General features: G+C 40.1%; 1 protein-coding gene and 1 long non-coding RNA gene across 2 annotated transcripts in view; one reads left to right on the top strand and one right to left on the bottom strand.

The window, feature by feature from the left end:
• Window positions 1–22,967, bottom strand: part of LOC103350774 (uncharacterized) — a 170,260-nt gene that overhangs the window by 93,375 nt on the left and 53,918 nt on the right. The gene's annotated exons all lie outside the window — the stretch shown is intronic.
• On the top strand, window positions 211–6,949 carry LOC127483196 (interleukin-8-like). The gene is made up of 4 exons (XM_051819710.3): window positions 211–375; window positions 1,024–1,153; window positions 4,787–4,870; window positions 6,800–6,949. Exons 1-4 carry the CDS (start codon window positions 315–317, stop codon window positions 6,810–6,812), a joined length of 288 nt encoding a protein of 95 aa, XP_051675670.1. The 5' UTR covers window positions 211–314; the 3' UTR covers window positions 6,813–6,949.

The following is a 22,967-nucleotide window of genomic DNA, read 5'->3' as shown; positions in this document are numbered from 1 at the left end:
TGGCGCTGAACCCATCCCTTCACAGTTATGCAGTTTCACTCCCAGGAAATAATACATTGATTTCTTTATTCATCAAGCCGTTTCATTCTGCCTCACGCCTGCCAGTTAAAAGAGAGTTTGGAAACCAAGCCTAGCTTCCTTATTGGCTCATAAGGGGCAAGCATGCCACTCTATAAACTGTACCTTTCATTCTTCAATCAGGAGTGCAAATGCAATAAGAGCAACCAAAACCCCTCAAGTTTATAGAGAGCACGTAGTAGTGTGCTGTACTGCTGATTCCACCATCTACACCAGGGTCAAGATCAAGGTCAGACATGGCTTTAGGGAGTTCACCAGCACCCCTCCTGCTAGCTGCCCTTGTCCTGGGCATCTTTGGTAAGTCAGCTGTGGCTTTCATCTTTTCTTTCGGGGCACCAGAAAATTTTAGCACAGATCCCACATCTTACAAGTTTATATATGGCAATAAGGAGAATGCAAAAACTGTATAATTAAACCCTGAAATGAGATATGTTTAGATGGTACACAAAGAATTTCTTGGTGACTCAAATGAAAACATGTGTTTAAGTTTCTGCAAACATCTGGCTGTATGAATCTGTGCTTTTCTTATTAGAGATGCTAGCAAAAGCATGACTGCAAAGAGGTTTGGGGGCTTATTTTGGTGGGGTAAGGCAGATGGAAACTGCTGTTTTCATTTGATAAAGTTCACACGTTTTCTCTATGTTTACAACTTTTCATGGAAGGGAATCAAGTTGATTTTACCATTAAATGTGTTATCTCATTGATCATGCATGGTTTTAAGCAATGAATTACTGGTCTATTGCACCTACAATTAAGTGTTCATTGATCATAATAACAGCATATGATTAGGGCTGAATGATAGTCTCCCTAAGTGTTTCTGTCAGTACTGAATTTGTGAGTCCAGTTGAGTATCTTACTGCACTAATTTCAGATTTCTAGTAAAGATTAGTACAATGTGGCTGTCTTTGTCCTCACTGAGGATTTTTATATCCTTTTCTCATGCAGCTGATTTCTATGAATCTCAAGAATTGCGATGTCAGTGTATTCAGATATATTCCAATTTTATTTCTCCAAAATTGATTAAAAATGTCCAGATGATACCTTCAGGTCCTTACTGCAGCACAAAAGAAGTCATGTAAGTAGTGAGGGGGTATTGAAGACACCAGCACTGGGCTTGGCAACATGTGCTTACAAAATGTGCAAGACAGACCAGGGCTCCAGGACTTATTCTTGCACAATATGGGAAGGAGCTTGTCAGTCTGTGTGCTCTTATGTCAGAAAATTTCATACATCCTTTGCAAAAAGAAAAAAATGTGTTTCAAAGGGAGACATAGTGCATGAGATATTCTGAGTGGACTTGACTGTGAAGTCAGTTGACATGGACAACGAGCTGTGATACACAGTCCTTAGAAAGGATGTGTGGATAATTAATTATCTTCAAATCTCTCTAGTATACATTTGAGTATATGAGAAGTGCAATATGGGCCAATGGCACTAGTGATCACTTCAGAGACATCAGCCAAAAAAAAAAAAAAAACCAAACAAACAAACAAAAAAACAGAGCTTAGAGATAGTAGGGATCACTTTTACATTTCTTTAAAACTTTTTAAAATTATGAACTATATTGCATATACTGTTTCAGTTGTTCATTGCTAGGTAACAAATCCCCACAATTTAATGACTTAAAATCCTATTCATTTTCTTGCAATGCTGTCAGTCAGCAGCCTGGGTGGTTGGGCTGAGTTCTTTGCTTGGGGCTTCAAAAAGCAAATCAAGGTGTCAGTTGAGTTGATGTCTCATCCAGAGGCTCCAGGGAGGAATCCACTTCCAGCCAGGGATTGATAGAATTCAGTTATTGGCAGTTATAGGACTCAAGTCCCCAGATTCTTGCCGGGGTCACTGTCGAAGTTTAGAGACTTCTGTCAGGGCTTTCCACATGGATCCTTCTATGTAAGCGGTGAATGATGTGCTGTGCACTCAACCAATCTCACCGTTCAACTCTCACTTCCTCCTGTACCACAGATAACCTAGGATCAGGCATTTAACCTAGTAGCTAAGATACTCATGTGCCCTGTCAGAATGCCTGGGTCCGATTCTCAGCTCTAGTTCTCAATTCCAGCTTCCTATCAGTGCAGACCCTGGTAGGCAGCAGGTGATGGCTTGAGTAGCTGATTGTCTGCTACCAACAAGGGAGATTTGGATTTAGTTTCCAGCTCCTGACTTCAGTTTTGGCCCAGCTCTAGCTGTTGTGGACATTTGGGAAGTGAACCAGCAGATGGGATCATAGGAGAGTTTTCCTAGGAATAATTTGCTATGCTTAGGTTTGGACATCTTCAGTTTTGCTAGACAATGCCAAATTGTGTTCCAGAGTAACTGTAGCAATTGACACTTCTTCCTGCATACATACCAGCCAGTACTGCTGCTGTGAATATCACGGGTATGTAATGGTATCACATTGTTCTTTGAGTTTTCATTCTTGTATTAATAGTTAGATATGTTTTCATATGTTTGTTAGCATTTGTGTTCCTTATTTTGTGAATTCATATTCATTTCTTTGGCTCCTTTTCCTATTTAGATAGTGTTTTTCCCCATGGACTCACAGGTGCTCATTATGTATTCTGGATATAAATTATATTAATCCCAAGTCAGTTTTATGGATAGAAATGCTCATATTTCAATTTGTGGCTCAATTTTTATATTGATATAGTGTCTTCTGTGAACTTAGTGTAGTGTCTTCTGTGAAGTACAGTTTAGCTGTATTTTAGTCTAGTAGTATACTCTTTTCTAGTGAGCACTTTTTGTATCTTATTTCAAAAAATACTTCATTCATTGAATTCAGAAAAACGTTCTTCTACATTATCTTCTGAAGTTTTTATAGTTTTTCCTTTATGTTAAATACCTGAATCTGTTTGGAATTGAATTTTGTATATGATGTGGAATTACCCTCTTCCACTTTATTTTTTCATTTGAGCCATAAATTGTTCCAGTACTGTTTATTCAAATATCATCATTTTCCCATTGATCTACAATGTAACCTCTTTAGTTTTTTGAACAAAGTATTTTATTCATTTAAAAGAAAGAGAGGGAAAGAGAAATCTTCCATTGACTGGTTCACTCCCCAAACATCCACAACCGCCAGAGCTGGGCCAGGCAGAAGCAGGGAGCCTAAAAACTCCACCCAGGCCACCCGTGTGTGTGGCAGAAAGCCAAGTATTTGTGCTATCATTGCTGCCTCCCAGGGTATGTCTTATCAGGAATCTGGACCGGGAAGCAGAGCTTGGACTGGAACCCAGGCACTCCAATCTGGAACGTGGACATCTCAAGCAGCAGCCTAACTTCTGTATCAAGTGCCAGCCACTGCAATGCCACTTCTGCCATAAATTGGATTCCCCTGTAAGTGGAGGCATAGTTCTGCTCTGCCACATTGATGAATCTGTCTATACCTATAGTTAGTCTTCATAATTAACATTTTATAATCATTCTTAGCATCTGGAATGGCAAATCCCTGCACCTTCTTCAGGAGTGGCTTGTCTCTTCTTAGACGTCTACTCTTCCTGTTCATCATATAAGCTTCTTATAGATTTGTACTAGGATAAATGATAATTTTTGAATGAAATTTCTTTAAAATTATAGATTAACTTTGGAATTATTGACATCTTTATGGTGTTTAGCTTTCCATTTCAAAAATAGAAACTAGCTCCCAATTTATTGAGACTTTCTTTAATGTTCTTAAAGTTTTATACTTTTCTCCATAAGCAAAGTTTTATACTTTGCTCCATACATATTTTTTATTATTCAAAAATACTCTATTTCTAGTTACTTATACTACTTATGCCATTATAAAAGACTTCTTTATAAAATCCTTTATAAAGTAACATCTCAGTTGCTATTTTTTAGAAGAAATCTTGTATGTGTTTTGTAGCCACAAATATTCCACTCAGGCCACATTATCTGGGAGAAATGGCAGTTTAATTTCCTCTTTTGCAAAGCTTATGCCTTGTATTTATCTTTGTAAATTTTGTACAGATAACTATGTTGACAGTATACCTCCTTTTCTTCTTTTCAAGTTTTCACCATTATGCGTAATGTTTTGTAGCTATCCTCCATTGGGAATATGCTAAGAATTTATAGCTGTATTATTTCTTTTCATAATTGGATACTAAATTATGTCATCTTCCTAAACTCTGCGATGCACTCTTCTCACTCAGATTATGGTAAGATGGCCAAGTCTTGGTGCAATGGATTTCAGAGTGTTCCTGAAAAGTGGTGGAGTTTGTGAATCTGTGGAGCAGAGTCGAAAGCTACATAGTTAATTTTGATAAGCAGTTTAGGCTCTCTGTGCCCAATAATTGATAAGGATTTAATGAGATCCTAAAAGGTAATAGAATTAACAGAAATCTAACAATGAAGAACACACAATAGACGACTGACAATCTTTAGCCTGGAAGGTATGCTTATATAGATTTCCCAGAGTCTAACGTTATACCGTGTATCCCTGAAGTCCAACATGTTTGCTGATTAGTTGAGACTTCAAAAGGATCTAAACAATGATATTCTTTAATTTATCTAAAAATTGGTTTTGCCCACTGATATGACTGAAATTCATATTCTAATAATATAATTAATGTAGCTTGAAAAAATCAAAGTGTTTATTTTAAGCGTATATTAACATATCATTTCTAGGCATTTGAAATTCTAATGAGTATATTTAATTCATTATTAAATTGAGCATGTCTGTTATTTGACCAAAATGCTCTTTTCTTTTCAGAGTGACATTGAAAGATGGGAGATTAATTTGTTTGGATCCTGAGGCTGAATGGGTGATGACGCTTATCAAAAACACTGGGGACAGGTACAATTAAAGCCAATATGATACTCATATTCCCTTTTTTACTTTTAATGAAAGATATATATTTAGAAACAAAATGTATACAGACTGTGCTACAAATAGGAATGAAAGTACAACAAGATTAGAATAAGTCTATTCCAGAGACTCCAGGAGTATTCCCCAGTCATTAGCATTAACATTAGCACCTGCCGGGAACTTGCTAGAAACACAGGTTTGCAGGTTTCCCCTCAGATGTACTGAACCAGGGACTCTGGGGATGGGCTCAAACACCTGTGTGGTAGCCAGTCCTCTAACTGATCCTCATGCTCTCTCAACTTGGAGAACAATTATTTCACATTTTTAAAGAATGTTTATTTATCTGTTTGAGAGGTAGACAGACAGAGAGAGCCCCATTGGCTGGTTCACTCCTCAAATGCCCACAATGATGGGGACTGGTCCAGACCAAATCCGGGAGCTGGGGACAGAATTTAGGCATCTCATGATGGTGGCAAGAACTGAATTGCTTGAGGTACCAGCACTGCCTCTGAGGGACTACATTAACAGGAATCTGGAGTTAGGAGCCAGAACTGGAGTCGGTGGTCAAGCCCAGGCACTCCAATCTGGTACCTGGGTGCCTTAACCACTAAACCAAAACCCCACCCCACACTTCCTATTTGAAATGCTATTCAAGTTGACCTGTGTTACAAATATCCCCATTGAACACAAAAGTGACATAAGATGGCTTGATTGCTAGCCTCTCACTTCTGCGGAGAAACTTGGTAGGCAAGAGATCCATTTGCTAAAAGATATTTTAAGTAAAATAGTCTTCCACTTTGAAAATAAAAATATCCATTTATTTTGGGTACAGCATTTCTAGAAATGAAGTTCCAAATGAGATTTGTGATTTTATAGATGAAGAAAGGATGATGAGCACAAGGAACAGTAATAGGAGTGTATTTGATTTAACCCCTGGAAACATATGTCTTCTGGATTTTCAAGACATAACATTTAGTAAAACCGGAGAGGCAGCAAGTCAGAAAAAAACACATTCTGGATTTTTTCCTAACTGCAAAATGAGAAGGAAAAATTAAGGAGATTTAGAGCTTATGTTTCACCCATAGGTCACCTTTGTGGGAGAGCAGTGTAATGGGATAAGAGCTTGGGTTTTTAAGTCTCATAACTGTGGCTTATTGCCTCAGATCTATAAGCTGTAAATCTTGTCATTCTGTATAATTCACATAACACTTAGGATTTACAGCTTTCCTTTGTTCTTACTTTGCCTATTTTGGGAGAAGTGGAGATAATACACATAAAGTGCTGAGTTATGACTATTATCAATTTTCAACTCACCAAAAATGGATTTATTCTTTTTTAAGATTTATTTATTTATCTGAAAGTCAGAGTTACAGAGGAGAGGCAGAGAGAGAGATCTTTGTCCACTTGTTCACTCTCCAAATGACCACAATGGTCAGGGCTGGGCAAGGCCAAAGCCAGGAGCCAAGAGCTTTTTCTAGGTCTCCTATATGGGTACAAGGGTCCAAGGACTTGGGCCATCCTCAATTGCTTTCCCAGATATATTAGCAGGGAGCTGGATTGGATGTAGAGCATCCAGGAAATGAACTGTTGCCCATATGAGATGCTGGTGTCACAGGAAGCAACTTAACCTACTATGCCACAACACTTGGATTTATTTTTGAGTTTAGTTTTTGTTTTTTAAAAAGGAATCTTACAGGTCCTATTGGGGAATGAATGAGCAAATTAAAGATCTCTCTCTCCCTCTCTCCTTCCCTCTCTCTTTCTCCCTCTGTAACTCTGCCTTTCAAATATACATATATATATATATATATATATATATATATACATATATTTGTGAGTTATTTTTTACAAGGGGGCTCCTTGTGGGTGGGTCTTCCAGTGTGCAGGTATTTACATATCACTTTGCTTGTGTTGCAGGGCACCCAACTGATGGCACACAAAGGACATCACATCCAGTGGATAACAAGCACCCGTTGTTAGCATGGTGAACAGGGACATCCTCCAGAGTGTTCTCTGGGTGTGGCACCACTTTTGTGCTAATTTAGAACTAGAGTGAACTGCTTTCTCTACTCCTTCTGGAAACCTATACACTGTTTTTAGGTAGAGGGTTGGCCACTTGTGAGAGGATTAGTGGAAAGTGAGGTGATGGATCTTTCATCACTGAGGATAAACCCCACACCTCTTACTGAAGTTGACAGGTTTCACTGCAGACTCAACTCAATATCTTGCTGGATCCCACCCCCTCACTGCTGTATCCACCATCCTTCCTCACGACTCCAGCACGTGATCTATCCACCGCATACTTTCAGATTGCATTTAATGACATTATATGACTTTTAAAAGTTAATTTATGGGGGCCAATGTGGTGGCATAGCAGACTAAACTTCTGCCCGCCATTCTACCATCCCATATGAGTACTTTGGTTCAAGTCCTGGTGGTTCCACTTCCAATCCAGCTCCCTGCCAATGTGCCTGGGAAACTAGCAGAGGATAGCCCAAGTGCTTGGGCACCTGCCACCCGTGCGGGAAACTCAGGAGAAGCTCTTGGCTCCTGGTTTTGGCCTGACCTAGCCCTGGCAATATGGCATTTTGGGGAGTGAACCAACAGATGGAAGATATCTCTCTCTCTCTCTCTGCCCCTTTATGTCTCTGTAACTCTCTTTCAAATAAATAAAATAAATCTTTAAAAACTCATTTATCACCAGCATAGTTTCTTGACTACTCAGCATTTTGAGTTCCAAAGGCATTAACATCCACCCCATTTTAGGCACCCCACACCCTTAGATCTCAATATAAATCAGGATTGCTTTATTCCCAGTGTTCAAAATTTAAAAATTTCTGGGGGCAGGCATGGTGACGTAGTGGATAAAGCTGCCACCTACAATGCTGGCATCTCATATGGGAATCGGTTCATGTCCTGGATGTTCTACTTTCAATCCAGCTCCCAGCTAATGGCCTGAAAAAAGCAATGGAAGATGGCCTAAGTGCCTGGGCCTCTGCCACTCATGTGGGAGACCCTGATGAAGTTCCTGGCTCCTGATTTTAGTCTGCTCCAGCCGTAACCATTGCAGCCATCTAGGGAGCAAACCAACAGATGGAATGTCTCTGTTTCTCCCTCTCTCTCTGTAGCTCTAACTTTCAAATAAGTAAATAAATCTTTTAAAAAAGAATTGAAATATTTATCTCAGAGGAATTTTAAACATTATATAATCTAAAATAAAATTGTATTTAAGGAATAACTGTCATAACTTTTAAGAATTTGGTTTTTAAGGAAAGCAAACCTGATAGATAATACCAGTTGAGAGTGTGAGTGATCCTGTCGCAAAAAATGACCTAAATGAAAAATCTCTGTGAGTGAGATCCTGGTGGAAAGAAGGGGCCATCAAAGAAGGAGGTACCTTTCTCTGAAGGGAGGAGAGAACTTCCACTTTGAATATGGCCTTGTCTAAATAAGGTCAGAGTTTATGAACTCAAGAGGCTTCCATAGCCTTGGCAGCCTTGGGTGATTGCTGACATCATAAATAAGAGTGTCAATTGTTAAATCAACAACAGGAGTCATTGTGCACTTGCTACTCATGTAGGCCCTCTGTCCTTAATGTGTTGTACTATGAGAATTAACGTAAAACTAGTCTTCAAACAGTACTTTATACTTTGTGTGTATCTTTGTGGGTGCAAACTGTTGAAATCTTTACTTAGTATAGAGTCGATCTTCTGTATATAAAGATAACTAAAAATGAATCCTAATGAAGAACGGGATGGGAGAGGGAATAGGAGTGGGAGATGGGATGGTTTCTGGGTGGGAGGGTGGTTATGGGGGAAAGAACCACTATAATCCAAAAGTAGTACTTTTGAAATTTATATTTATTAAATAAAAGTTTTCTAAAAAAAAAAGAGAGAGTATGTGGGTGATCAAGTGAAGAAGCTGTGGATTTATGTAGGAGAAGGCAGGAAGGATCATCAAGACCATCCAGACCCAGAGAGGAACATGAGGATGTGCTCCAGAAAGATGATAAGGAAAACAATGAGCTAAGCTTTTTCTCAAACATCTAACTTCTTCCTGCTAGAATTTCTGCATACATAAGCACCATCAAATATTAAGTGTTAATTTTTTTGCCATTTCTAGAGAAAAAATGTGTTACATGAACAATGTTCCTTTGGAGACAAAACAAGGATGCTGTTTCAGAAAGGAACTGTCACAGGACTGGAGCCCTAAGGACTTTCCTCTGACCTTCTCTGTGGACTTTCCTCTTTCTTCCAACCTGAAGTTTCTCTTTTTCTCTCTGGTTCTCTGATCCTGATGGCAAAGCATCCATAACTTGCTGACTTGCTTTCCCTAAGGTTCAATTTCCAGTTCCCTGCATAGAAGATCTTGCTGAAGAAAAGATCATATTGATCCAGGTATCTACACAGGTCTAACCAATTGCCAAAAGACTGTGGTTACAGGGTGTGAGCAGGTTTATATGAGGAAGGAAACCATTTTCAGAAAGTGATACTTTTTTCACTATGCAAAGGGACTCCAAGTATCCTATCATTGCATATGTGTGTTCACACACACCGGAGCAGAAATCCAAAGGCAGATACATGGAAAACACATTTCCTTAGAGGAAACTATTGGTCTTTAGAGAGGAGATATGCAAATATTTAAGGGGGAGTAGGCAAAAAAGAACAGACATTTGACATCTATGATTCTGAGCAAGTAGCTGAATTTTATACTCAGTTGTAAATGTGAAAACTAGGCAAAACAAAACAAAACAGCAACATCCCTTTCAGAATTATTGAGAGGAAATAGTAACTTTTTTAAAAGAGCAGTTTTCCAACAACATTGCCTTCTTCCTTTGAGTCTCCCTAACAAAGTCGTGATCACTTAAAAGGAGATAATAAAATTGAAGTTGCTTTGAAAGTAAGCATGTAAAACCACAAAGTGTTGTTATTATTATTAAAATTGACAAGTCACTTCTTAATTAGTTCTTTGAAACCCATTTTATGGTGCCTGTTCACATTTTCTTTCCCACTATTTTATTTAGAACACATCACTAAAGTGCTGAAAACAGGTGGAAACTTTCATTGCTATATCATGATACAAATGATAATCATATTATCCTAACAATTATCTTTGAAATTAAAGTCCATGAAAGAACTATCTCAAGACTGTAAGTACAGGACCAAGAGTATTTTAGCATATAAAATTCCAAATTTCAAGAGAGAGGCATCTAGTTGATGATATGTGAGAGATGCACCTGCTCATGTCTCCCATGAACAGAAGAGTAGGAATACGCCATAGAACATGGTGCTCAGAGGCCCTCAGGCTGATGCTGGCCACTCCCAGAGTAGAGACAGACAGCTCAATGGGGCCTCCCTAGAACCCAGAGAGAACCTTTAAGTGAAGAGTGAATGAGTGTGGGACTTCGGGTTCCAGGAGAGGTGGGTTTATTTACTTTGGTTAACCTATGAAATAACCTAACTTTCCGCATACTGAAAATCACCTTGAAATTCTGGGCATGAAAAACCCTCTCGAATGAAGAGCCTAATTCTCTGACAGTGGAGAAAAAACCCAGGATCCTTTCCCAATCCCCTCAAAAGAGATGAATCAGAATATAGAAGAGACGTTTCACAGGTAATTGCTGTGGATTATACAGACTGAGGCATTAAGGTCATTTCTCAACTGGTCACTGAGATGCTGACATTTTAATTTCACATTAGAACACATGACTGGGTTATGGATCTTTGTAAGACAGAGATGTTAGAAAGATGCTTGTGTAAAATCGAAACCTTCCAGGGGAATAGACCCAGTAAAAAGCACAGCGTTAGGATAAGGAAGCATGTTTGCCTCAACATGGACAAGGGATGGGATGCAGAATAATTTGTTCCTTGAGAAGTACCTAGAAAGGATATGTCCATCGACAGCTCTTGCATTCCATTATAACACACGTGTGGGCTCTCCTGGTAGCAGAGAGGGATTCAGAAAAATGCTGGGCAGAAGTGAAATTGAAGCTGCCTATAAGGCATGCCTTCAACACAAGCCCCGCAGAAGTCTCAAAGATAAAGCTGTGCTGAAGATGAACTCATAGTCCAAAATCATGGAACTCTTAGAGAGACATCCACCCTAAACAAGAGTCAAAATCTACAATAGACATCATCCTTAAAATTGAAGCACTAAAATAAAAAAAAATTATAAATATGTTTCAAATCCTTAGATATCAGTGAAGGAGATTTGGGAAGAAGATTGATATAGGAGAAAGAACAAGTTCTTGGGGAAAAAAAGCAAAAGGAATGCCTAGAAATGAAAACACAATTTCCAACATGAAATCTGATAGAATGGCTTAAATGGCAGATTTGATTAAGCTGGAGAGGGAATTCTTTTGGAGGATCTGAGGAAATTAGGATGTAGCAGAGAGGGAAAAATATAGAATTTATTAAAAGAAGTCAAAAGACTTCAAGATAGTATAAGAGTATCTAATCTATTTCTAAAAGGAATTCCAGACTATGAGGCAAGGGAGAATGGGTGAGAAGTAATATTTGAAAAGATGAGTGAGATTTTTGAGGACAAATAAAGCTCTCATATTCAGGAACCTCAAAAGATTCTAAAAATACAGAAAAATAGCATAAAATTTACACCTAGTTACTGTACTGAGCCTACACATGGAAAATACAAACAAAAAAAGCAAAAAGAAAGAAACAAAAATATCAAAAAGCTCAGAATGGGAACCGGTATTTGGACCAGTTGTTACAATACCACTTGGGAGGCTCACATCCTATATTGGTGGGCCTGGGTTGACTCCTGGCTCTGTTCCCAATTCCAGTTTCCTGCTACTGTGCAACCTGGGAGGCAGCAGGTGATTGGCCAAGTAACTGGCTTCCTTCCATCCATGTAGGAGACTTGGATCATGTTTCTGGCTTTGGCCTATCCCAGTCTTGGCCATGAAGTAATTTGAGGTGTGAACCAATGAATGGGAGTTTCTCTCTCTCTCTCTCTCTCTCTCTCTCTCTCTCTGCCTTTCAAATAAATAAGCAGAAAGATAAATGGATAAATAACAATTTAATTTGGAAAAAGACCTTAGAATAAGTGAGTATAGCCTACCATATAGCAAAAACTCTAGAAGGAAGATTCAAGGACTGGCTAAAACTGTTCCAGGTCTCTGAAAACCTGGCTTTCTCAAAATCAGATAGCTCTGGAAGAACCAGTTGTAGTAGAATAAACATCAAATTGCTTTGGCTTAGTGTGCAAGTCTGAAATGAAGAATCAAAGTCACCAAACTTAGCTTAAGTTAGTTGCAGATAAATGTGAGACCCTTTCTAAAGGACACTGCTGAGAAAAACACCAGGGCTAGGGGTGCGTTCTCTATTGACCACTTTGGCTAGTGATTTTTTGCTTCCTTGTATGTGCAGCACAAATCCTCTTTACCTTATGACCCATAAGTTTTCAGTTTTTCCCTTTGATTCTTCGGTACAGATTCAAAGAGCACTTTCAAAATGTAAACTGCTGGATCCACTGAGAAAAGTACACCTTTCTTACTGCTCCTGCACCCACCCATCTTAATGTGCTAATGTGGGGGAAGAGCTAATAGTCTATAGTGAAAATGGTTTGGAGCAGACAGACCCTAGTTCTACCATTTTGAAGCTACGTGATTGTGGGCAGGTAGCTTCTGGAATGTAGACGCTGCAAAATGTCAACAGTGATACTTTGTTTGAAGCCATTTGAGACAAAGGAAATGAATGCATTTTACCAATCTATGCCCAGAAGTTGTATCCAGTTACTTAGTCTTTCTGGCAGTACAGTTCCATTCCTGGACTTGGAGCTTTTGTTCATACTATCGCCTCTACTCAGCTCAGTTCCTCGTGCCCTGACTCCTTATCCTTGACCTCACCTAACATTTTGAGATCTGAAGAATAATCTCTGTGTAACACCAACTCCGGGAAGCTTTCCTATGACTCTCAAGCCTGGGGTTATCAGCTCCTCTTCTACGTAAGCTCCCCAAATCCCAACTGCTGCACATTTAACCTCATTTCACAGAGGAAGCTGTTGAACCAACACAAATTTAAATGACTTGCCAAATATTACAAATCCAGTTAGAGCCACAGCGGAGGCAGGAAGCCAAGAATCCTGAAATTCACCCCCCTCTCTCTCCTCCACATCTGCTCCAGTTAGCAGGAAAAGTCCCACCCTGGCCACACCCAGCCTCCATAGAATGCCCAGACATGAAGTCTCCAGAGACCCTCTGTGTGCTTCTGGGTGTGAGCGATGTGCCTCTTCCTGGAAGTATTAATCCACCAGACATCTCAGACCCCTGCCTGCTGCTGCCTGCCAGCTCCGCCAGCCTCTCTTCATTGGGTCATCGTGGGTGTGGTCTTGGCCTGGGCGTCTGCCTGGCTCCTCGTTTTCTTTATGTGATTTTAATTTAGCCAGTTCTTTCCTTCCAGAACTCCTGTTCATGCAGGGATTTTTCTCTTACCCTGAGCCATATCCACTGGGTGTCACTGACGGAAAGGCTCAGCGCCATCCTTCACCCACTTTCAGAACATGTGTTTCTCCTTCACGATGCCCAACCCCATGGGCCAGAGAGCTCAGGGACCAGTTATTTTCCCCTAGCACATTTCTCCTCTGCTTTACTATTTTATTATTTTACAATTCTTCCCTGTACCACTCAAATCGCCTGACTCATCTTCCAGCCTCCAGCCTGTCCCAATTTCACTCCATCTCACTGACTGTAAAGTGACTGCTCTAAAATGCTCAACTCCCCACGGTCACTCATCTCTGGCTTAAGAGTCTTCAGTGAATCCTTCAGCTACGAGACAGGACGCTGTGGTCAGAACATCTGTCGGCCTCCAAAGCACAAGTCAAACCTAGGCGCCCAGGCAGTGGCATTAGGAAGTGGGGCTGTGGGGCCTGATTGTGATGTGAGGCCAGAGCCTCCAGGCTCTAGTGCCCATGTTAAAGAAGCCCCAGGCTGCCTTGCCCCTTCCGCCTCTGTGGAACAGAAAGCAGGAGCTAAGCAGGCACTGAATTGGTCCGTGTCTTGATCTCAGACTCCCCAGCGTCTTGAGCTGTCAGAGGAGTTTCTGCTGCTTTTAAGGTACCAGGTACCAGATTTATAGTAGTTTTTGTTACAACAGCCTGAATGGACAAAGGTACAGGTCAACAATTAAGAAGGTATATTAATCAGATCATTTATGCAAATTTTCTCTTGTTGTCAAAATTTGCCTCAAAACACACTGGACAGACCCAATTCTGACCAAGTCCTCCTGTAGTCATTCAAATTATTATACTCCTGGGGCCATCTTGTCAATAAAGACCCTAGTTCTGTCTCATGATTTTGTTCAATTTGCTGTTTCTTACCAAACATACCCCAGCGAATAGATACATGTGTTACATTTATTGAGAAAAGACATGTTTGCAGCAAAAATTTAAACAATGTAAGAGGTTATACAGTGGCTTTGTTTTGTTTTGTTTTTAAGATTTTCCTCTCATCCCCAAATCCTCAGTTGTCTGCTTTCTATCCCTAGGAATAATGACTTTCATTATTATATCATTTTGGTGAGTATATATTTGTGGAAATGGTCTCTGCATATACAATCCTATTTGATGACACAAACAGCAGCATCATTTCATTTCAGCTCACTTATTTGCTTGTTTATTGTCCCAGCATATGGAGTGAGGGCAGAATGTTTTATTAAAGATATGTGCCAGTGGTCAGCGCCACGGCTTACTAGGCTAATCCTCCGCCTGTGGCACCAGCACACTGGGTTCTAGTCCCAGTTGGGGTGCCGGGTTCTGTCCCGGTTGCTCCTCTTCCAGTCCACCTCTCTGCTGTGGCCCAGGAAGGCAGTGGAGGATGGCCCAAGTGCTTGGGCCTTGCACCCACATGGAGACCAGGAGGAAGCACCTAGCTCCTAGCTTCAGATCAGCGCAGCACACCGGCCGTAGCATCCAATTGCAGGGTGAACCAATGGAAGGAAGACCTTTGTCTCTGTCTCTCTCTCTCTCACACTGTCTAACTCTGCCTGAAAAAAAAAAAAAAGATATGTGTCATTGTGTATCTAATCCAGTGTAGTGGAATTTAGATATTTATAGAATTTTAAAAATGAAAATTAATGCATTAGAGAATTATTTGCAACAAATTCACAGAACAAGAATTTCTGAGTCGGGGGAGGAGGCAAGATGGCAGAATAGGAAGGGAGCACACTGATAGTCCGGGGAGAGATAGTTTAATAAAAGTGGAGATACTGCAGGTTCAAGGAAGAGTAGGGGAGGAAACAGCAGAAGAAACTCTTCCAGAATGCGTGATTCACAGCAGACCTGCGTGGAGAGCGTGGGAGCCCACAGTTCGGGACACCAGCAGCAGACTCAACACACCAGCGCTGGAACGCGAGGTGAGCCGAACCTCAATGGCCCAAGACACCAGCAGGCAAGCGGAGAGAGGAGACTAGAGGGAACGACCCCCCCGGGGGGGGGGGGAAGTTCACCAGGCTAACTGGAAGAGAGAGAGAGAGAAAAAAAAAAGGTGACAGGTACGGACATGGGTTTCTCTCTCTCCGCTCACCTCTCAAGGTCGAGCAAGACAAAGAGCAGGTGCCATCTTGGACATAGGTCATAAGCAGAGCGACCTCAGGTCTGCACCGCCCCTGAGCCTAGCAGAAAAACCTGACTCTGGGCGGGGCGAATTAACAGGAGATTAGGACCTAGTAAATTTGTGGTGCTACTGAACTGAGACTGTGAAAAAAGAGACGGTGGGGGAGAGAACTCACGGAATTCACGTGAGCACTCTCCAGAGATGCTACAATTCCATAACTTTGGCAACCCAGTGGGAGACTGAAGGAGAATTTGAGCCCACTCTGAGGGCCGAACAGATTCCCTGTGTGGTCCTTGGGAAAGAGCTTCCGATCTCTGGCTCCTGTAGGTATATCATTTGCCTGCTAACTACCTCCAACTTCGTTCAGCTGTGCGGAATTACTTCCCTTTTGAATCAAAAAAAGAAAGAGAGAGAGAGAGATTTACCACGCCTAACCTGGGAGTGTCACCTTTGGCACACCAAACAGAGCTCTCAGGCCACACCCATCTCAAGCCCTAATGCTCCATCAAAAACAGATAGTCCACTTAATCTAGAGTCATAGTATAACAAGAAAAAGCACCACAGTGAAGAAACCAAATATCTCCAATATGCCAAATAACAAACGCAAAAACCGAGGTAATAAAAACAAGGAAGTCACCATGATGCCCTCAAATGAAAAAGACACCCCAATTCAAGATTATGAAGATGATGACATAGAAGAAATGCAAGAAGCAGATCTCAAAAAATTGATAAGAACATTAAGAAGTTCTCAAAAACAAATTCTTGAACTACAGAAATCCTTAATGGACAAGATAGAAAATCTCTCTCGTGAAAATGAAATATTGAGGAATCAAAATGAAACAAAACAACTAAACAACAGGAAACTGTGATAGTGACTGAAGTGAAGAATTCAATAGATCAAATGAAAAACACAATAGAGAGCCTTACAAACAGAATGGGTGAAGCAGAAGAGAGAATATCAGACTTAGAAGACAGAGAACAGGAAAGGATACAGTCAGACCAAAGAAAAGAAGGGGAAATTAGAAATCTAAAACATATTGTCAGGAATCTTCAGGATACTATTAAAAAACCCAACATTCGGGTTCTAGGAGTTCCTGAAGGCATGGAGAGGGAGAAAGGATTAGAAGGCCTTTTTAGTGAGATATTAGCAGAAAATTTCCCAGGTTTGGAGAAGGACAGAGAAATCCTAGTACAGGAAGCTCACAGAACCCCTAATAAACACGACCAAAAGAGATCCTCACCACGACACGTTGTAATTAAACTCTCCACAGTGAAACATAAAGAAAAGATCCTAAAATGTGCAAGAGAGAAACGTCAGATTACTCTCAGAGGATCTCCAATCAGACTCACTGCTGACTTCTCATCAGAAACTCTACAAGCTAGGAGGGAATGGCGAGATATAGCCCAGGTACTAAGAGAGAAAAACTGCCAGCCCAGAATATTATATCCTGCAAAGCTATCATTTGTGAATGAAGGTGAAATAAAGACTTTTCATAGCAAACAGAAATTGAAAGAATTTGTCGCCACTCGTCCAGCCCTGCAACAGATGCTTAAAGATGTGTTACACACAGAAACACAGAAACACGGTCATCAATATGAAAGAAGATAAAGGAAGGAAAGCTCACAGCAAAAGATCACAGGGAATTCAAAGCATATATTAGAACTTATCTTTGGCAAATGGCAGGGCAAAGTTACCACTTTTCATTAGTCACATTGAACGTGAATGGCCTGAACTGTCCAGTTAAAAGACACCGATTGGCTGATTGGGTTAAGGAACAAAACCCATCTATTTGCTGCTTACAAGAAACACATCTTTCCAACAAAGATCCATACAGACTGAAAGTGAAAGGCTGGAAAAAGATATACCATGCCAACAGAAATGAAAAAAGAGCGGGCATAGCCATCTTAATATCGGACAACATAAACTTTACCACAAAAACTGTTAAGAGAGACAAACAGGGGCACTATATAATGATTAAGGGATCAATACAACAAGAAGATATAACAATTATCAATGTATATGCACCTAACTACAGGGCACCAGTTTATCTAAAAGATTTATTAACGGACTTAAAGGGAGACTTAGACCCCAATACAATAGTACTGGGGGACTTCAATACTCCACTCTCAGAAATAGACAGATCAACAGGACAGAAGATCAACAAGGATACAGTAGATTTAAACGACACTATAGCACAAATGGATCTAACAGATATATACAGAACTTTCAATCCTACAGCTAAAGATTTTACATTCTTCTCAGCAGTACATGGAACCTTCTCTAGGATTGACCACATACTAGGCCATAAAGCAAGTCTCAGCAAATTCAAAAGAATTAGAATCATACCATGCAGCTTCTCAGACCATAAAGGAATGAAGTTGGAAATTAGCAACTCAGGAATCCCTAGAGCATACACAAACACATGGAGAGTGAACAACATGCTCCTGAATGAACAATGGGTCATAGAAGAAATTAAAAGAGAAATCCAAAATTTTCTGGAAGTAAATGAGGATAACAGCACAACATACCAAAACTTATGGGACGCAGCAAAAGCAGTGTTAAGAGGAAAGTTTATATCAATAGGTGCCTACATCAAGAAATTGGAAAGGCACCAAATAGATGAGCTTTCAATTCACCTCAAGGATCTAGAAAACCTACAGCAAACCAGACCCAAATCTAGTAGGAGAAGAGAAATAATTAAAATCAGAGAAGAAATCAACAGGATTGAATCAAGAAAAACATTCCAAAAAATCAGCCAAACGAGGAGCTGGTTTTTTGAAAAAATAAACAAAATTGACACCCCATTGGCCCAACTAACTAAAAAAAGAAGAGAAAAGACCCAAATCAATAAAATCAGAGATGAAAAAGGAACTGTAACAACAGACACCACAGAAATAAAAAGAATCATCAGAAATTACTACAAGGACTTGTATGCCAGCAAACAGGGAAACCTATCAGAAATGGATAGATTCCTGGACACATGCAACCTACCTAAATTAAACCAGGAAGACACAGAAAACCTAAACAGACCCATAACTGAGACAGAAATTGAAACAGTAATAAAGGCCCTCCCAACAAAGAAAAGGCCAGGACCAGATGGATTCACTGCTGAATTCTACCAGACATTTAAAGAAGAACTAACTCCAATTCTTCTCAAACTATTCAGAACAATCGAAGAAGAGGGAATCCTCCCAAATTCTTTCTATGAAGCCAGCATCACCTTAATTCCTAAGCTGGAAAAAGATGCAGCACTGAAAGAGAATTACAGACCAATATCCCTGATGAACATAGACGCAAAAATCCTCAATAAAATTCTCGCCAATAGAATGCAACAACACATCAGAAAGATCATCCACCCAGACCAAGTGGGATTTATCCCTGGTATGCAGGGATGGTTTAATGTGCGCAAGACAATCAATGTGATACACCACATTAACAGACTGCAGAAGAAAAACCATATGATTATCTCAATAGATGCCGAGAAAGCATTTGATAAAATACAACACCCGTTCATGATGAAAACTCTAAGCAAACTGGGTTTGGAAGGAACATTCCTCAATACAATCAAAGCAATCTATGAAAAGCACACAGCCAACATCCTATTGAATGGGGAAAAGTTGGAAGCATTTCCACTGAGATCTGGTACCAGACAGGGATGTCCACTCTCACCACTGCTATTCAATATAGTTCTGGAGGTTCTAGCCAGAGCTATTAGGCAAGAAAAAGAAATTAAAGGCATCCAAATTGGGAAGGAAGAACTCAAACTATCCCTCTTTGCAGATGACATGATTCTTTATTTAGGGGACCCAAAGAACTCTACTAAGAGACTATTGGAACTCATAGAAGAGTTTGGCAAAGTAGCAGGGTATAAAATCAATGCACAAAAATCAACAGCCTTTGTATACACAGACAATGCCATGGCTGAGGAAGAACTTCTAAGATCAATCCCATTCACAATAGCTACAAAAACAATCAAATACCTTGGAATAAACTTAACCAAGGACGTTAAAGATCTCTACGATGAAAATTACAAAACCTTAAAGAAAGAAATAGAAGAGGATACCAAGAAATGGAAAAATCTTCCATGCTCATGGATTGGAAGAATCAATATCATCAAAATGTCCATTCTCCCAAAAGCAATTTATAGATTCAATGCAATACCAATCAAGATACCGAAGACCTTCTTCTCAGATCTGGAAAAAATGGTGCTGAAATTTATATGGAGGCACAAGAGACCTCGAATAGCTAAAGCAATCTTGTACAACAAAAACAAAGCCGGAGGCATCACAATACCAGATTTCAGGACATACTACAGGGCAGTTGTAATCAAAACAGCATGGTACTGGTACACAAACAGATGGATAGACCAATGGAACAGAATTGAAACACCAGAAATCAACCCAAACATCTACAGCCAACTTATATTTGATCAAGGATCTAAAACTAATTCCTGGAGTAAGGACAGTCTATTCAATAAATGGTGCTGGGAAAATTGGATTTCCACGTGCAGAATCATGAAGCAAGACCCCTACCTTTCACCTTACACAGAAATCCACTCAACATGGATTAAAGACCTAAATCTACGACCTGACACCATCAAGTTACTAGAGAACATTGGAGAAACCCTTCAAGATATTGGCACAGGCAAAGAATTTCTGGAAAAGACCCAGGAGGCACAGGCAGTCAAAGCCAAAATCAACTATTGGGATTGCATCAAATTGAGAAGTTTCTGTACTGCAAAAGAAACAGTCAGGAGAGTGAAGAGACAACCGACAGAATGGGAAAAAATATTTGCAAACTATGCAACAGATAAAGGGTTAATAACCAGAATCTACAAAGAGATCAAGAAACTCCACAAAAACAAAACCAACAACCCACTTAAGAGATGGGCCAAGGACCTCAATAGACATTTTTCAAAAGAGGAAATCCAAATGGCCAACAGGCACATGAAAAAATGTTCAAGGTCATTAGCAATCAGGGAAATGCAAATCAAAACCACAATGAGGTTTCACCTCACCCCTGTTAGAATGACTCACATGCAGAAATCTACCAACAACAGATGCTGGCGAGGATGTAGGGAAAAAGGGACACTAACCCACTGTTGGTGGGAATGCAAACTGGTCAAGCCACTATGGAAGTCAGTCTGGAGATTCCTCAGAAACCTGAAGATAACCCTACCGTTCGACCCAGCCATCCCACTCCTTGGAATTTACCCAAAGGAATTTAAATTGGTAAACAAAAAAGCGGTCTGCACCCTAATGTTTATTGCAGCTCAATTCACAATAGCTAAGACCTGGAATAGACCTAAATGCCCATCAACGGTAGACTGGATAAAGAAATTATGGGATATGTATTCTTTAGAATACTATACAGCAGTAAGAAACAACGAAATCCAGTCATTTGCAACAAAATGAAGGAATCTGGAACACATCATGCTGAGTGAAATAAGCCAGTCCCAAAGGGACAAATACCATATGTTCTCCCTGATCGGTGACAACTGACTGAACACCAAAAAGGAAACCTGTTGAAGTGAAATGGACACTATGGGAAATGGTGACTTGATCAGCATAGCCCTGACTGTTAATGAACAACTTAATACATTATCCCTCTTAGTAGTTTTTTTGTCTGTTTTACTTAATATGACTGGTTTAATTCTGTAATTAATACACAGTTATTCTTAAGTGTTGAAAATTAACTGAAATGTGATCCCTGTTAAACATAAGAGTGGGAATAAGAGAGGGAAGAGATGTATAATTTGGGACATGCTCAAGCTGACTTGCCCCAAATGGTAGAGTTAGAAACATACCAGGGGATTCCAATTCAATCCCATCGAGGTGGCATGTACCAATGCCATCTCACTAGTCCAAGTGATCAATTTCAGTTCACAATTGATCATAATGAAAGGACTAAGAGTCAAAGGGAGCACATAAACAGGTCTAGTACCTGCTAACACTAACCGATAGAATAAATAAAGGGGAGAGTGATCCAACATGGGAAGTGAGATACTCAGCAGACTCAAAGAATGGCAGATGTCTTAAATAGCACTCTGGCCTCAGAATCAGCCCTAAAGGCATTCGGATCTGGCTGAAAAGCCCATGAGAGTATTTCAGGCATGGAAAGCCAAGACACTCTTGCAGAAGATCTCTGTGAGTGAGATCCCAGTGGAAAGAACAGGTCTTCAAAGAAGGAGGTACCTTTCTCTGAAGGGAGGAGAGAACCTCCACTTTGACTATGACCTTGTCTAAACAAGATAAGAGTCGGAGAACTCAGAGGGCTTCCATAGCCTTGCAAACTCATGACTAGAGCATAGGGAGATTACTGATGCCATAGACAGGAGTGTCAATTGGTAAAGTCAACAACAGGAGTCACTGTGCACTTACTCCTCATGTAGTATCTCTGTCCTTAATGTGCTGTGCATTGAGATTTAATGCTATAACGAGTACTCAAACAATATATTTCACTTTGTGTTTCTATGGGGGTGCAAACTGTTGAAATCTTTACTTAATGTATACTAAACTGATCTTCTGTAAAAAAAAAAAAAAGAAAAAAAGAAATTATCAATTCCCAACTTGACTCTCACTGGGATTAAACATGACACTAGGTCTGATCTGATTTCATCATCATTTAAAAAAAATCATCTATTATTTTTCACTTTATGTTTCTGTGTGGGAGCAAACTGTTGAAATCCTTACTTAATGTATACTAAGCTCATCTTCTGTATATTAAGATAATCGAAAATGAATCTTGATGTGAATGGAAGGGGAGAGGGAGTGGGAAAGGGAGGGTTGTGGGTGGGAGGGCCAGTATGGGGGGGAAGCCATTGTAATCCATAAGTCGTACTTTGGAAATTTATATTCATTAAATAAAAGTTAAAAAAAATAAAAAAGAAAAAAAAGAAAAATAATTTACTCAATTCTTGGGCTGCAGGTTTCTCAGTCCATTTTATCAAAGAAGCATTGCTTAGTTTACCCTTTTTTTCTATGATTTTTTCTGCTTTTTAGTCTATTTATACTAACATTAATTTTTATTAGTTTTTTTCTTCAATTACTTTGTAACTTATTTTCTCTACAGTTTGCTAGATTGTTAATGTAGATGTTGGGGACATTTCTTTTTTTTCTTTCTTTCTTTCTTTTTTTTTTAACAGGCAGAGTGGACAGTGAGAGAGAGAGAAACAGAGAGAAAGGTCTTCCTTTTTCCGTTGGTTCACCCCACAATGGCCGCTGTGGCCGGCGCACTGCACTGATCCGAAGTCAGGAGCCAGGGGCTTCTCCTGGTCTCCCATGCGGGTGCAGGGCACAAGGACTTGGGCCATCCTCCCGGGCCACAGCAGAGAGCTGGACTGGAAGAGGAGCAACCTGGACAGAATCCGGCGCCCTGACCGGGACTAGAACCTGGGGTGCCAGAACCGCAGGCAGAGTAATCCTAGTGAGCTGTGGCGCTAGCTTTGGGGACATTTCTAATAAAGATCTTTATTGATATAAAATTCCCCATATGTCCTACATTAATGACCACTGAAA

Source organism: Oryctolagus cuniculus, chromosome 8 (assembly GCF_051225735.1).
Source record: "Oryctolagus cuniculus isolate XC-2025 breed Fujian yellow rabbit chromosome 8, ASM5122573v1, whole genome shotgun sequence".
NCBI classification, from domain to species: domain Eukaryota; kingdom Metazoa; phylum Chordata; class Mammalia; order Lagomorpha; family Leporidae; genus Oryctolagus; species Oryctolagus cuniculus.
This window is presented reverse-complemented; position numbering and strand designations above follow the sequence as displayed.

Bases quoted from the DNA above. Each gene is read 5' to 3' on its own strand.
- LOC127483196 (XM_051819710.3), top strand. From the start codon at position 315: ATGGCTTTAGGGAGTTCACCAGCACCCCTCCTGCTAGCTGCCCTTGTC. The intron at 376-1,023 runs GTAAGTCAGCTG...TTTCTCATGCAG, and splicing joins CCTTGTCCTGGGCATCTTTG to CTGATTTCTATGAATCTCAA. The intron at 1,154-4,786 runs GTAAGTAGTGAG...TTTTCTTTTCAG, and splicing joins TGCAGCACAAAAGAAGTCAT to AGTGACATTGAAAGATGGGA.